The sequence below is a fragment of the Bactrocera latifrons genome, unplaced genomic scaffold (assembly GCF_001853355.1).
Source record: "Bactrocera latifrons isolate USDA-ARS-PBARC rearing strain unplaced genomic scaffold, ASM185335v1 scaffold_116, whole genome shotgun sequence".
NCBI classification, from domain to species: domain Eukaryota; kingdom Metazoa; phylum Arthropoda; class Insecta; order Diptera; family Tephritidae; genus Bactrocera; species Bactrocera latifrons.
This window is the reverse complement of record NW_017534586.1, coordinates 127,685-142,154: the sequence shown is the minus strand read 5'-3', so window position 1 is coordinate 142,154 and position 14,470 is coordinate 127,685. Positions and strand designations below refer to the sequence as shown.

General features: G+C 34.6%; 1 protein-coding gene and 1 long non-coding RNA gene across 3 annotated transcripts in view; both read right to left on the bottom strand.

Annotated features, from left to right (window-relative positions):
• Positions 1-160: 160 nt before the first annotated feature.
• Positions 161-14,470, bottom strand: part of LOC108976943 (hippocampus abundant transcript 1 protein) — an 18,372-nt gene continuing 4,062 nt past the window's right edge. The window contains exons 1-9 of one of the 2 annotated variants that reach the window (XM_018946398.1): positions 8,995-10,253; positions 3,419-3,514; positions 3,008-3,340; positions 2,647-2,838; positions 2,301-2,509; positions 2,076-2,162; positions 1,905-2,002; positions 455-739; positions 161-381 (exon numbers count right to left, since the gene is read on the bottom strand). In XM_018946398.1, the coding sequence (XP_018801943.1) occupies positions 284-381; positions 455-739; positions 1,905-2,002; positions 2,076-2,162; positions 2,301-2,509; positions 2,647-2,838; positions 3,008-3,340; positions 3,419-3,514; positions 8,995-10,083 (2,487 nt within the window). In that variant the 5' untranslated portion in view covers positions 10,084-10,253 and the 3' untranslated portion in view covers positions 161-283. Of the gene's footprint in view, positions 382-454; positions 740-1,904; positions 2,003-2,075; positions 2,163-2,300; positions 2,510-2,646; positions 2,839-3,007; positions 3,341-3,418; positions 3,515-8,994; positions 10,254-14,470 lie in introns of those variants that run through there. The other variant, XM_018946403.1, reaches the window with a different exon arrangement.
• Positions 10,620-14,165, bottom strand: LOC108976966. The gene is made up of 2 exons (XR_001993995.1): positions 13,917-14,165; positions 10,620-10,828 (listed from the first exon to the last, which is right to left on the bottom strand). It is a non-coding gene; the product is annotated as an uncharacterized LOC108976966 (long non-coding RNA).

Here is a 14,470-nt window from a genome sequence, read left to right as displayed (position 1 = left end):
ACAGCACATACATACATACAGAACGAACATGCATACATGCATTAAAAATACATTTGCTCTTTTTAAATTAAAGTTAAAATTATAAATAACTTCAGTATAGGAAWTCATTTTGTAATTAGCTTAAAATTTAGCATCTACAAAATAAAAAAAAAGTCAGCACTTATTTAAGGTTTTTTTTAGATCTTTTCTTTTTATCCTTTCCTCTGCTCAGCATTTCACAAATTCTTCGAAAAATACGAAAACAAATATGTCCTTTTTATATTTGGTTTTAATTTACTTAAAGCTACAATTGTGCCATTGAGTCGGATCGCATTAGGGGTGCTAGTGGACTCGTCGACTTGTTGCCACACTCGATTTCATACTGCACATCCACGGAGGCACCTGAAAATGCAACAATAAAAGCAATGTGAATACGTTGGTRTTTTATTATTATGTTTTTTGTTCTAATATTTACGCTTCTTTTCACTCGAAGTTCGATTCACATTGATATCATTGTGTTTGTCTGGAATGTAGATTGCAACCAAAATCGCCARTATTACCATAAGTGCGCCAATAGCGAATGGTGGACCTGGTATCAATTCTGTGTATTTATTACTGTCATTTTGTACTGGGCCATCAGGTTTTCCCAACATGTCATCGTTCAAGTCCACATTGAATAAATAGAAAATTACACCAAATAATGCCGGTCCCAAACCATTGCAGAGACCACGCATGCCAGTTACCATTCCTTGAACGGCACCTGTAAAGAAGACAGATATTAAATTTATATTTTGATAAAAGATTTTTCAAATGCTGGGTTAAAAAAGTTCTGTGGTGTTTAATAACAGTAGTCCCCTAAATAGAGAATTTATGACCAATTTTAAGTACTAATTCTCCAGAGTTAAAGAAAACATTTTTTTAAGAAATTAAACCTTTTTGCAAGAACTCGAACTCATTTGTATCCCAAATCAGATACATTTCCGATTTCCAACGAATTTTAGTATCAGAGTCCAAGGCAATGCTGAATTTTCAAAAAAAAAATTGTTCAGTTCTGACCACTATAGCATAATAGTGGTATTGTGGCTGTCTGACGACGCACTTAGACATTTAGGAGGCTCACTCCCTTGTTTCCTCTCTAAACCACCTCGTGCTTCCGGTGAAAGACACCAGTACTAATATCGTCCACCTCTTGATAGTTTCTAAATTAGTCATTATATGGTGCTGCTAGTCTGCCAATTAGGGCTGTTTCCACGTTTTTGTGATTGTTGTTGAGCAAGTTAGGGATTGACTCCAACGAGTCTCAGCTGTATTTATGTAGGGTGGTTCCTATTCTGGCTAGTTGTGCTTCACAGTTATTAGGAATATTAATAAGTCTTAGAGACTTCAATGACTTCAAGRCAGCTTATATACATATGTAATAAAAAATATATTCCTTGGTGTGAACACAATGCTTGTCAGAACAAGAATGCTTTCTTTAATAGCTGTGATCTCCACTTGGAAGCCACCGCAGTGGTCTGGTTGACTGAAGTCGGTTTTGGTAACTAATTTTGCTAATAAAGCATTACCTTTCACTCGATTATACGGTTTGAAGCCACCCACATACATAGATGCTTATCGCTCACCATTTTCCCAATATTCAGCATATARCTGCTATRCAAACTGAACGATCAAAATAAAGTTCTTGTATGTAATAATGTATTATTTGACGCGATTTCTTCATGAAATTTGGCATGGACTATATATAATCCAAGCAATATTACATATGAAGGGTATTATAGTTTCGGTGCAAACGAAAGGAACATTTTTGTTTCTGATTTGTATTATTGCTACAATAACAACATTAATAAACTTTCAATTATCAAAATACCTGACATCCGCCATTTAATTTAAATCAAATTATAAATTGCTTGAGATAAAGTGCTCACCTTGTCTGTCGGGGTGCGAATGAATTGAAACAAAAGCGCTTATCGCTGGATAAGTTATCGAACCGAGTGCGGCCAAAATGCCAGCAGCCCACATCATCCTGTAATCAATTACAACCAATATTAATTATTTTAAAATAAACACGCACACATAAAATTTCATTAGCAACTCACCATGACTTACTGCCAAGTCCATACCAAAATAATTGTAACATTTCTAGTACTAAACCTAAAATAATAGTATTTTTTGCACCAAATACCCTGTAACAAAAAATAAACCATGAAGATATTTGACCGCTTTGCTTACATAAACGATGAAGCAACAAAAACAAATTGGGAAAATTCTAATTTTTGTTATAGCAGCAAAATGAAGAATGCAAGTCATGCTCTCGTACTCACCGCATTAGATAACCCAAAGTCACTTGCACGGATATGCTTAGCGTACCAACAACAGCAATGAAAACGGCCACTTCCATTGAATTGAAGCCCATTTTCAATTTCAAATAAACAAATATGCACGAGTATTGCCCCGCCTCAGGCAGATATGACAAAAGCACAGCGACACATTGCATTAGTATGGTCTGATCGGAGCCTACCTTCCGCAGCGCCTATTCATTATACAAATTACACCAAATTAAAGTCATTTAATATACATCTTTCCACACACGCATACATATACACACATATGTATGTAAATACACGAATGCTAGCATATTTTTGTGGCTAATAAGCATTTGCTACTCACGGAAAAGGGATCAGCCTGCTCCCAGCTAATGGGCGCACCCCAAGATGAAGGACGTATTTTTTCTGGCAGGCTTTCGGGCACGGCCACCAATATGAAGAAAACATCTAGCACCGCAATGGCGGTGGCCAGCGCAGCTACTAATGTATCGCCGTAGGTCTCCATTAGTAAAGCGCCGAGTGCGGGTGAAATTACCTAAAAAGAAGTATACAAAGACGTATATAATAGGTGGTATTTATTTAATTTTTTTTTTTAGCATTGGCTTTAATTAAGTTTGCCACTTGTCACACACATTTCTAAGGTATTCATCAGCACAATTAACATATACACAAGCATACATACATGAATATAATTGTATACATACCAGACTGGCGGCGAATGTAGCTGAAACTAAGCCGTACGCACGCGAACGCTCCTCAACGGTAGTGACATCAGCCACATAAGCGAACACCACAGAAAAGGTAACGGCCAGCGCACCACTAATCGAGATCATTGCGAAGAACCACCACGAATTGATGGCCATCAGCGGTATTGGTGCACACGTAAAAAAYACTGTGATGAGTAGGAAAAATTTACGCCCCCAAATGTCCGAGAGTGCGCCCACAAGCGGTGCACTCAGAAAGGAGAGTATGCCTTTAATGCCCATAACYAATCCGTTCATGAGGAACGTGTGATCGGGAAATGTTTGATTCAGGGTCTGAAAGCAAGCAAGAAAGTGATTAGGGAAGGAAAGCAGATATTGTGCTATAAATAGGCATTTACATTTCATACATACCGATATTACTGGCATTGTTAAGAGACCCCAGGCGAAGAATTCTAAAAATATTACGATCAAGGCGTGGTAGACGCTAGGCTCGCCAATGCCGGAACTCTGAAATAAATGAAAAGTGCAAATATTAAATATTTAACTAGATGTATTTAGGTAATAAATTATGTTTATATAAATATATAGCAAGCTATGCAAATTATTTATGTAAGGGGTTACATGGGTTTACGGGTTTTAAACGGGTCGAAATTTTTTTCTTATCAAATTCTACAATACCTCTAGAATATTGTCCTAAATTTTCAAGTAACAGTTTCGAAGATACAGCCTTGAGAACTTGTGGTTAGACAGGCTAAGTGCGTCGTCTTTAAACTCGTTTTTCTCGAAACTGTGTTTTTGAAGTCGGTTGCGGTTGGCAAGATTTGTGGATAATTGCTGAACCGATCTTCATGAAATTTTACACAGGTCTTTGAGATACAATTCTTAAGGACGAAGGATTTTTTCCTTCCGAGTTTATAATTTTTTTTCCAAAATTTCAGAATTTCTTTATTAATAATGTATGATTTTAACAATAAAAAAATTCTAATAAAATATTTAATTTTTTATATAAGAAAAAATTTTTGAATGGCTGGCCCGAGAAAACCCCATGTTACCTCTTAAGGAAACCAGAGAGAAAACTCCGTTCCCACGACAGTCGGTTCTACGTAACCGGAACGAACCCGGGTTATTTATCCGGCCAAGGACTGTGAACTGGGCAGAATTCTACGCTACAACACCAACAACAACGGGCATAACTAAATGAACTCAGACCTTCTCTCGCTTTATTTACTCAGGTGCGGTAAAGTCACTTATCATATCACTCAACATATAAAAAATCATATACAAGTTGACATGCGCTGCCAAAAAAATTATTATTTGTATGGAGGACAACATCTGATATATACCATATACATTGCCGCTAAACAAAAAAAAGTCGAGGTATAAATAACACTCAAACAAAAATCACTACATATTTCATACAGCGCCATCTAGCGCGAAAACCAGTTTAAGTATTTCTTAAGACAAGAAGAGATAAACACTTCTCATACATATTTATATTCAAACATAAATTACTTTTAATATTCGAAATACTGTAGACCTCACAAATATATGTACTTTCATACAAAACATTACCGCAGAGAATACATACCTGTCAAGTGCTGGTATATTCTTAGTATATTTACGAACGTCATGTGTACTTATACTTAAGAATGTGACGCATAATCTCAGTCAAACATATGGTTTGTATAAAAATGAGCAATTTMATGAAATTATTCAAACAATAAACAAAACCGAGAGAGAAAATGAGAAAATATTTACCAAAGTAATGTTGCTTTTGAAACAGATTTCCATTTACAAAACTATATTATTTATTTACCTTTTTCTGTGCATATGTTATTATAATAGCCGTTTTGTACAAGAGTGGATAAATATGAGAGGTGCTGAGGGGTGCTTAAGAATGTATACTACTAAGTGGAAATTATTGCAAAAATATTACTCTAGATTACGTATAAGAATATCGGCTTAAGTTAAAAGAGCTTACTTAACTAAAACTTAAATATTAAATTTTCATTTTGTATACCCTRAACAGGGTAAAATATACGAGAAAACTTCTGAGATATACGCCTCAGCTTTTGAAATTAATTAACTGTTGATTTTTTCCCAAAAATTTTGTTAATTTTTGAAAAAAAAAAATCCTTATTATAAAACTATAACTCTGGAAATTTATTAGTACTTTTTTTATTGATTTTTTTTAAATTTCGTGACTTCAAGTCAAAACATTCTATAATAATGATATGTTACTACTTTTGTAAAATAACACGATTTAATAGCAAAAAAAAAATACTGAAAATTGTAWTTTTTTCGTGCCTCTGACTACCCCTAACCCCTTAACGCTTCGGGCGAAGTTTTGTTTTTTCCTTAAGATACTTATTTTCGAAACATAACATTATTTCAACGATTTATGTGAAAAATTACTAAGCTCCATATAAAAATGCGTTTAGCATGGCATTTGCTGTGAAAATTAATCAGTTATTTACTTTATTTGCATACTTTAAATTATGCAAACATTTTGCTGACATCATGAAGAGCACAAATCGTTCATGCCAAGACATCATAGTCAAACATACATACACACATTTTGGATTACAAACTAAGTTAGAGTGARACCGTTTTCAGAACTATTTCAAAATTATGTAAGTAAATATGTAACAGTATATTAAACTATTTGAAGTGTATTATACTTAGCGCATAAAATATATAAACCCAGAAATTCTCTCTTTATTTGAGTAGCTTATCTTATCTGAACGATTAATCAGTTATACAAGATGCATATATTATATATTTTTATACTCTCGCAACAAAGTTGCTAAAGAGAGTATTATAGTTTTGTTCACATAACGGTTGTTTGTAAGTCCTAAAACTAAAAGAGTCAGATATAGGGTTATATATACCAAAGTGATCAGGGTGACGAKTAGAGTTGAAATCCGGATGTCTGTCTGTCCGTCCGTCCGTCTGTCCGTCCGTGCAAGCTGTAACTTGAGTAAAAACTGAGATATCATGATGAAACTTGGTACACGTATTTCTTGGCTTCATAAGAAGGTTAAGTTCGAAGATGGGCAAAATCGGCCCACTGCCACGCCCACAAAATGGCGGAAATCGAAAACCTATAAAATGTCATAACTAAGCCGTAAATAAAGATATTAAAATGAAATTTGGCACAAAGGATCGCACTAGGGAGGGGCATATTTGGACGTAATTTTTTTTGGAAAAGTGGGCGTGGCCCTAGCCCCTACTAACTTTTTTGTACATATCTCGAAAACTACTATAGCTATGTCAACCAAACTGTATAGAGTCATTTCTTTTAGGCATTTCCATATACAGTTCAAAAATGGAAGAAGTCGGACAATAACCACGCCCACCTGCCATACAAAGGTTATGTTGAAAATCACTAAAAGTGCGTTAACCRACTAACAAAAAACGTCAGAAACACTAAACTTTACGGAAGAAATGTCAGAAGGAAGCTGCATACAGATTTTTTTTAAATTGAAAATGGGCGTGGCGTCGCCCACTTATGGACCAAAAACCATATCTCAACCGATTTCAATGAAATTCGGTATATAATATTTTCTTAACACCSTGATGACATGTACCAAATATGGGTGAAATCGGTTCACAATAACGCCTGAAATCTCGATTACTTTATCATGCGAGAGTATAAAATGTTCGGTGACACCCGAACTTGTTTTTATTCGTGTTGTTATATACTCGTATGTTCTTATATGACCAAAAGCCAAATATTTATTAAAAAAAAAATGATAACGATTAACATAATCGATAACATGTAATCGAGGAATTGAATAAAAGTTATCGTATTACTATATCGAACATTTTTTTATTTACTATTATTGTTTATATTTATTATTGTTTATATTATTTAAACACGACTCGCTCAAGACAGTGATTTACATTCATGCATATTTATGTATATCCCACCCAGAATTGTCAACTCGCCAGAATTCCTTCACATTTTCATTACTTTGGAAAGTTTTGTGCCGCTACAATAACAAAGGCAATCCCATTTCTCATCTTTCATACAAGAGTGTTGCTAAAAATCATTAAAATTGCGAAAACTTTCTGAAGAATATTTTCAGTAAATTAAACTCGATGATGGAAATTATGCTTTAGGCTTAAGACTCACACAGTTGGTGTGACCTCACAGTTTAGAATCTAAATACCCCATATTGCACTCACGAGAACTCTCAGAAATTTCCCATAGCATAATTTTATATTGACATCGCTGTTCTTCCCTTGCCCTTATTGAATGAATATCCAACTGATCTTTTGATCTTTGATCTGACTGGCTTGAAAAAAGAGATAGTGGAACTGAGTRTGTACGTTGACTATGACTCAAAGTTAGCTAACGCCGAAATAGGCCCAATAGATCAATAAATTCACCTAATAATGAATAATATTTTCCCAGATCTAAACTTTTTTAGTACAATTTTGCAAACTTCTTGAAATTATGCATTTATCTTCAATGTTCCTTACTTMATTTTTATATTTTTCCTATTTTACAACTATTATATTGAAACGGTCTTTAAGTAAATTAGTTTTTTAGTTCAATGTAAACACGAGTTTTTTATGTGTAAACTATTTTATGAAATTATATATTCTCCATTATGATCCAATACCTTTTGTCAACTTTCGATTAAGAGATTGATTACACGCTCATACAATGTTCGATTCTTGCAGGCAGAAAACTGGTCCAAGTGGTATTGACATATGGATTTGAGGTGAAGGCTTTCCCATACAAAAAATTTTACAGAGACCGTTACAAGTAATAGTCCGAAGGTGCCATGTTTGAAGAAAATGGTGGGTTAGGTACCACATCCCGTCTAAATTGCAAAAGCTTTGGCGGTCCATCAAACTTAYATGAGCTCTAGAATTATATTGGTAAAACACTACACATTTTGTACTAATCAATTATAGCCTCTTTGGTTWGAGTGCATCACTTATACCACAATAAACTTCAGAATTAATCTTGGTATTTTCCAGCGAAAGCTCAAAATAAATGATATTTTTAAAATCCAGCGAACAGGCAACATAATCTATTTTTAATTACTATCGTCTTGCGAAGTAGTTTGAGCTGTTTCATCGCTTTTAGACCATGATCTTTTGCGCTTTACATTCCTGTGAATAAGTAATATCTGCGTGAAAGAGCAGTCAATAGTCGAGTTGTCTTTCGATAATTTACTTCGACCAACGACTTTATTTCATCCACATCGGCTTCAAGAGTCCTTCCARGACGAAATTGCCGCAACGAAATTTTGCAAACCACATGATTTTCATTATGCTTGAAATGCATTTTTGCCCTTTTGAGAGTAAAGCACTAAAATGTGCCGAAAATGCTGTTTTCGAACTTCCATCTTCGATAGGACAGCAAATAAAAACTATTCCCCAATATTTAAGAACAACAATACACAAGCCTCACTACTTATATCAGCTGTTCAAATGTATAACGGTAAAGCGGTTAAGTGTGAAGTTGGCTGTGAAAAAATTCAAAAAGATCAGCTGTTGTCACGAAACGAAATTACTTAGGGCCACTTTCTTAATGTCTGCATAGCAGTCATCTGTCATTTAAGTTGTGGTTAACTGAAGCTAGACACCTTTTTTCGGTAGAGAACCTACTTTTTTAAACAACACTTAACCGGCAGTTGGCTGCTAATCACGCATTGAGAATRCGGCCTTTAATGAACGACCCAATGACTGCATAGATGTCATTATAGACGGTATATAAAATTTGAAATTCCATGATTGGAGTCAAGATAATACATTTTTAAGATCGCAAAAAATATGGCATCGACACTTCTGAAAAATCTTCGATATTTGAAGACCTGAGGCTGAAACTAAATTAAAAATGGTAATCAAAGTCGAAACATTTTTCGACAAAAGAAAATATACAAAGTGCAGCTTTTTCACTTCCAATACACTTGTTACCCAAATCCACACATAAATTGTGATCAGGAATCCACGSTCTTCAATCTCACCTTAAAGTGCAAGCASAGCCAACGCGTCCAATTCACCCAGCGCCATTGCGTTTTGACCGTTACCACCGGCGGAAGTGGCATATCATTGCCGCTCGTTACATATGACAGTGTTGTTGTTGGATCATTAGCAGCGCTCCCCGATGCCGATTGATTTTGACTTAAATTAGCTAATTGATTTTGTAGTAGTGCACGTTTGGTCAGCATTAGCTTAGAGTCTGGACTAGCGGTGCAAATATTGTCTGTGTCTAAATCAGTGATAGTTGTTGTTGTAGTTGTTGCTATGGAAAACGATATATTGTCCTCGGATATGGAAGTTGCATTGTTTGACTCTATTAAAAACTGCTGTTGTTGTTGTTGTTGTTGTTGTGCACTGGCAGCCGAAGCGACGATCATTTGTAAGTGTGCTTGTGTCGCTGGCAAAGCAAGCGCGGCATTTTTCTTCAGCAAATTAAAAGCAGAAGCATCCATCACGACATTAGCGACATCTGCCGTTGTGGGCGTCGATGAAGTGGTGTGCGAGGCAGTGGATGTCTTCGAACCACTATTATCCTCCGTATCGGCTCTGGCGAAAATCGCTGGCGTATTCTTAGTGCGTTCTTGTTGTTGTTGAGCATGTGGTTGTTGTTGTTCAACAACAACGGTTATTTGTTCGTCGTCAAGATTGTTGGTCGTTAGTGGATTAAGCGTATTAATAGTAACAACTGCTATAAATTCATTCTTGTTGAGATCACTTGCTACATTCGCATTGGCATCCCTCGGTATATTGCTGATACTGTAGGTGCTGCTGTTGCTGCGACTGCTACTGCTATTACTRCGACTGCTGCTRCGGCTTTTGCTTCTGCTACGGCCAACGTTGCTATTTTTGYGCTCGCYATTGTTGTACAACGGTCGGATCGTCGTGGTGGCGACATTTAGTGTGGGGGCGGTGGCCACATCATCAACCAGTTGGTCGGTAATGGTAGCCTCATCATCACTTTCGTCAATTTCAAAACTGGTCGTATCGGCCTCTGTGATCTCACAGCTGGAGACTGGATCGTCTGTGTTGGAAGTTTCGGCGACATCATGAGATGCTGTGACATCAATGCTCATGACGGCGCAAAGTTTTTCAACTTACTTGTGTGGCAAATGTTAAACATTTGCAAGTAATCGATAATTTTTGTTCGATAACTTTTTCTTTGGTATCGATTTTTTCGATAAATTATAATTTTTTTATTTTTTGGGTTATATTAAATTTTTAATTCTATTTATCAATATATGATATTTCTTTGTTATCGATTTTTTCGATAAATTTTTTTGTATTTTTTCGGTTATAATAAATTTTTAATTCTATTTATCAATATATGATTTATTTTGTTATCGACTTTTTCGACAACTAATTTATTATATTAACGATTTATTCGATAAATTATTTATTTTACTCTCTTTTTTTTATTTAAAGCAATAGTAGTTGTTGTGGTTGTGTTGTTGTAGGTGATGTGTATGTTTTGTTGTATTGATAAAGCTGTTGTACTTAATGTTTGTTCAATGCTCACACCATTAAGGCATTTGGAATTCACAATCTAATTGCACACAATTTCGCTTGGCGTATCACACTCTTTCAAACGGACTGTGCTTCTTCTATTTTCTTCTTCTTCTTATTCACTCAATTATGCGCTCGATTTGACTAAATATTTGCGGTTAATTTGCTTTGGTTTTTGCATTTATAATCACAGCATGATTTCTTCAGCAGACATGGGCACATATGCATGTATGAATGTATGTGTGTAGGTATGTATAAGCGATCACTATGATTCTAATGATAAATATTTAACTGTTCGCCGTATTTAATTAAGCACTTTTGATTGGAATTATAAACTTTTATTGAGCACTCATTCATATAACAATAACGATCCACACAAACACACTCACATACGTATGCATATGTGTGTATGTGKGCCTCGTTATATGAATGCGTCAGCRCACTAAGCGGGGGAATGGTGGGTGTGAGAGCAAGGGCAGCACACAATTGATAAAATTAGTATTATATATTTTTAAATGAAKCGTTCGAAACGTGTTTTCACCAATTCACTTCATTGACTGCACGCGCGTGAACAAAGCATCGTTTCACTGCCGCCGTGAACCGTTTGAAACTGCAATCAGTCATATTCGCGACCAGCTCTGTGCCTCGCTGTTTTATCATACAGATGGTGTTAGTTTTTTACTTGTTTACAACTGTTATCTTCGGAGTTGTCTGTTTACGCACCGGCCTGTCAGCGGATCTGTCAGTTGCCAGCGTTTTCACATGTTGTTGATCTCTCTTTTGAGAACTTAATAAACGTTTGTTACATTTCAGTGAGCGCAATGAACAAATCGGCGAAATCTCAAGACACTTTTGCTTTGATTATTAGTTTTACTTTGAATATTTCACCCAACAATGCGCTTGCTTTTTGTTTATTTTTCTATTTTTTAATTTGTCAAATTTCACAAGAAATTTTCATGCACTTTTGATTTGTGTAGAAAAAACCCTTATGTGCTTTCCCGTATTTTTTGCTATTTTTATGTTTTATTGTAAAAATAAGAGAATAATAACAATGAAGTTATGTCAAAAACTGTATATGGGCTGCCAGATATATAGGTTATTTCTCCAATATTGTGAGGTGACGAAAATAGTTATTATTTGRCTGTAAAGGGTGGTTCGTGGTGTCAAGCGAAATTTTTAAAATAGCCTGGTCATAAAAATGTGCCGATTTGTTAAACAAAACAAAACTAAAAAAAAAAAAATTCAGTTGCTCCGAAGCTATAATACCCTTCACAAGAGTATTTCTTTTAGCAATTGCAGTATATGTATAACTATAGAACCTCATGTCGAATTAAAGTAACTTAAGAAAGAATATACATACATATATCTTGAAGGACGATTTTTATCTTTAGTTTGATCYATGAGTTTATATGACAGCTTTATGTTTTAGTCAGATCTGAACAGTTTGTTCGGAAATTATAGTGTTGCCTTGTACAAATGTCCATGCCAAACTTCGTGAAGATTTTTTGTAAAATAAAAAAGTATTTCATACAAAACCTTGAGTTTGATCGGCGAGTTTGTAAAGCAGCTATTTACTATATTGGTCCGATCAGAACAGTTTGTTCGAAGATTAAAGAGTTGCCTTGGAAAAACATCTATACAAAACAACTCTTGTAAAATAGAAAAGTTTCTACCATACCTGATTGATTTTTTAAACTAAGATCTCAGGAGTAAGTTCGCTGCGGTAAGCCCTACCTAGAAGCTTTTCGAATACTATTTCAATGGATATAACTGAGATAATTTTTTTTTCGAAATTTTGATCCATCAATRAATTATATTTATTTGTAATTCGAATGATTTTTGTAGACTAAAGACCATCTCCTTAACAAAAGCCTGCCAATTTAAATCACGAATCCTGCTGCAAAAGCTCCATTGCCTGAGCGATTTTTATATAATATTAAAAAAACAACATAAAAGTGAGGTTATGGATGATCGTTCTAAAGGAAGTACCACTAACGTAAAAGACGGAACAGAATCTAGATGTGACACATAATTATGTTACACCTTTAAAGAGCTCATCGTTGTAAGCACCAGCAAAGCGCAGCCTTAGCAGCCCCTACATTAGCTAGCCATAGGCGCTTAATTAGATAGACAAACATAGTTTTACTTGACAATTATTTTTTCGCGTWCTTTATCATTATTGACTTTTTCCATCACAACTAAGGCAGTAAAAGTTGGAAATAGCAAACAAAAATTTGCATTTACTAGATAAATAATAGATAGCACTGTAGTCCGTATTTTTAAATGTTTTAATTTCTATTTATAAGTCAAAGYATGTATGTTTGTATGAAGCTGTAAATTTTTAACGTTTATTATTTGCTTAACACAATTTTTGTTAACTTTTGTGTAAACAGTGCAAATTACAGATTGAACGCAAGTGTTGGCAATAAATTACGTATACGCCGTGTTGCACCGCATCTGATTAGCTGCGCTAGGAGGCGTGATATCACATTCGCACAAGCAAATGTTTGCGTTCAATATGCAGACATATAGAYGTACATATGTGTTTATATGCAAATTTTCAATTATTTTTTTTTTTACTTTCTTGCCATACAATAGGTATAATAGAGTACATACTTAATATAATACATAGTACACATATGTATATGCTATTATGTATAGGCTTGCGTGTGCAACTGTTTCCAGTGTCATGGCAGCTGACTTTCTGTAACTCGCTTATTGGTTTGTTGCAACTCAAACTCATTTTGTTTATGCATAAAAAAATTCCTTTGTTTGGGCATTCTCGAATTACAGCATGGAGAAAATACAATATACAAAAGCAAAAAAGTCAGAACGGGCAAACCCAGTTGGCACTAGCGAAAAATTAACAAAGTCAACGCACAAAAGAGATGCAACAACAAATTGTCGCATAGCTGACAAACATGTATGTAAGTGTATGTATGTATGTATGCATTTATGCAAGTATGTTTGTATATTTGGGCTTAATGAGCGTGCACATATGCTAAGTATGGCATGGAATTTTACAGCACTAATCAGCAAGAGAACACGGTGTATGAAGATGACATTTTTTCTTGCTTCTGTAATTTGCTTTATTACTTTATTGCCACTTCATTGCTTTATAATAATAGGGCCTTAGAAAATCGATARGACACTTCGTTCTGTGAACTCTCCGCTATGGTGCATGCATACATATAAATGTACATTAGCATTAAATAACACTTTCATTTTTGGTGTTTGAAAACTGGACATTAACTCGCTTTGATTTATGTATGTATTAACACACACGTATGTATGTATGCATACACACATTACAGTTATAAATAAACACTTTTYATTAAGGTTTGGCCATTAAATATTGATTGATGACACGTTTCGAACACTTTTTTATAATTATTTGTTGTACCACATTTGTTGTTTTGTTGTTCTCTAGTGACATTGAGGCAAACTTGCACTACAACAAAATTTTCGCGTTTAACAGTTTTTGTYTTGCATTAAATTTAGGCAAAATATTATTGACATTGCACAATTAATTTAAAAATGTTTTAGTTGGTTTGCACTATTTTCTTTAAAATTTGTAGAAATTGTAGAATTTTTTAGTWATAACTAAAATAAAAATGTATATAAAAGGAAGCCGAGTTTTCACGACCGTTCGCGTATGCACACGTTTCATTTTGCACACAAACGAGTGGGAAAAACGTATGAACGACGAAACTTTTGCTTTCCACCGAGCTTTCGATGTTTTTTATATATTTACATACATATGTATGTATATAATTGGCAAACGTTTGCTGCATTGGCCCRGGGCCAAATTTGCGGCCAAAGAATGCAACGAAATTTTTGAGAATCGTGTATTGAAGCGATGCATGGTAAGCATATTTAATAATATATAACAAAGATATATGTACATACATATGTATACATAACACAATGTAAACATAAAAAATTAATTTAAAAAAA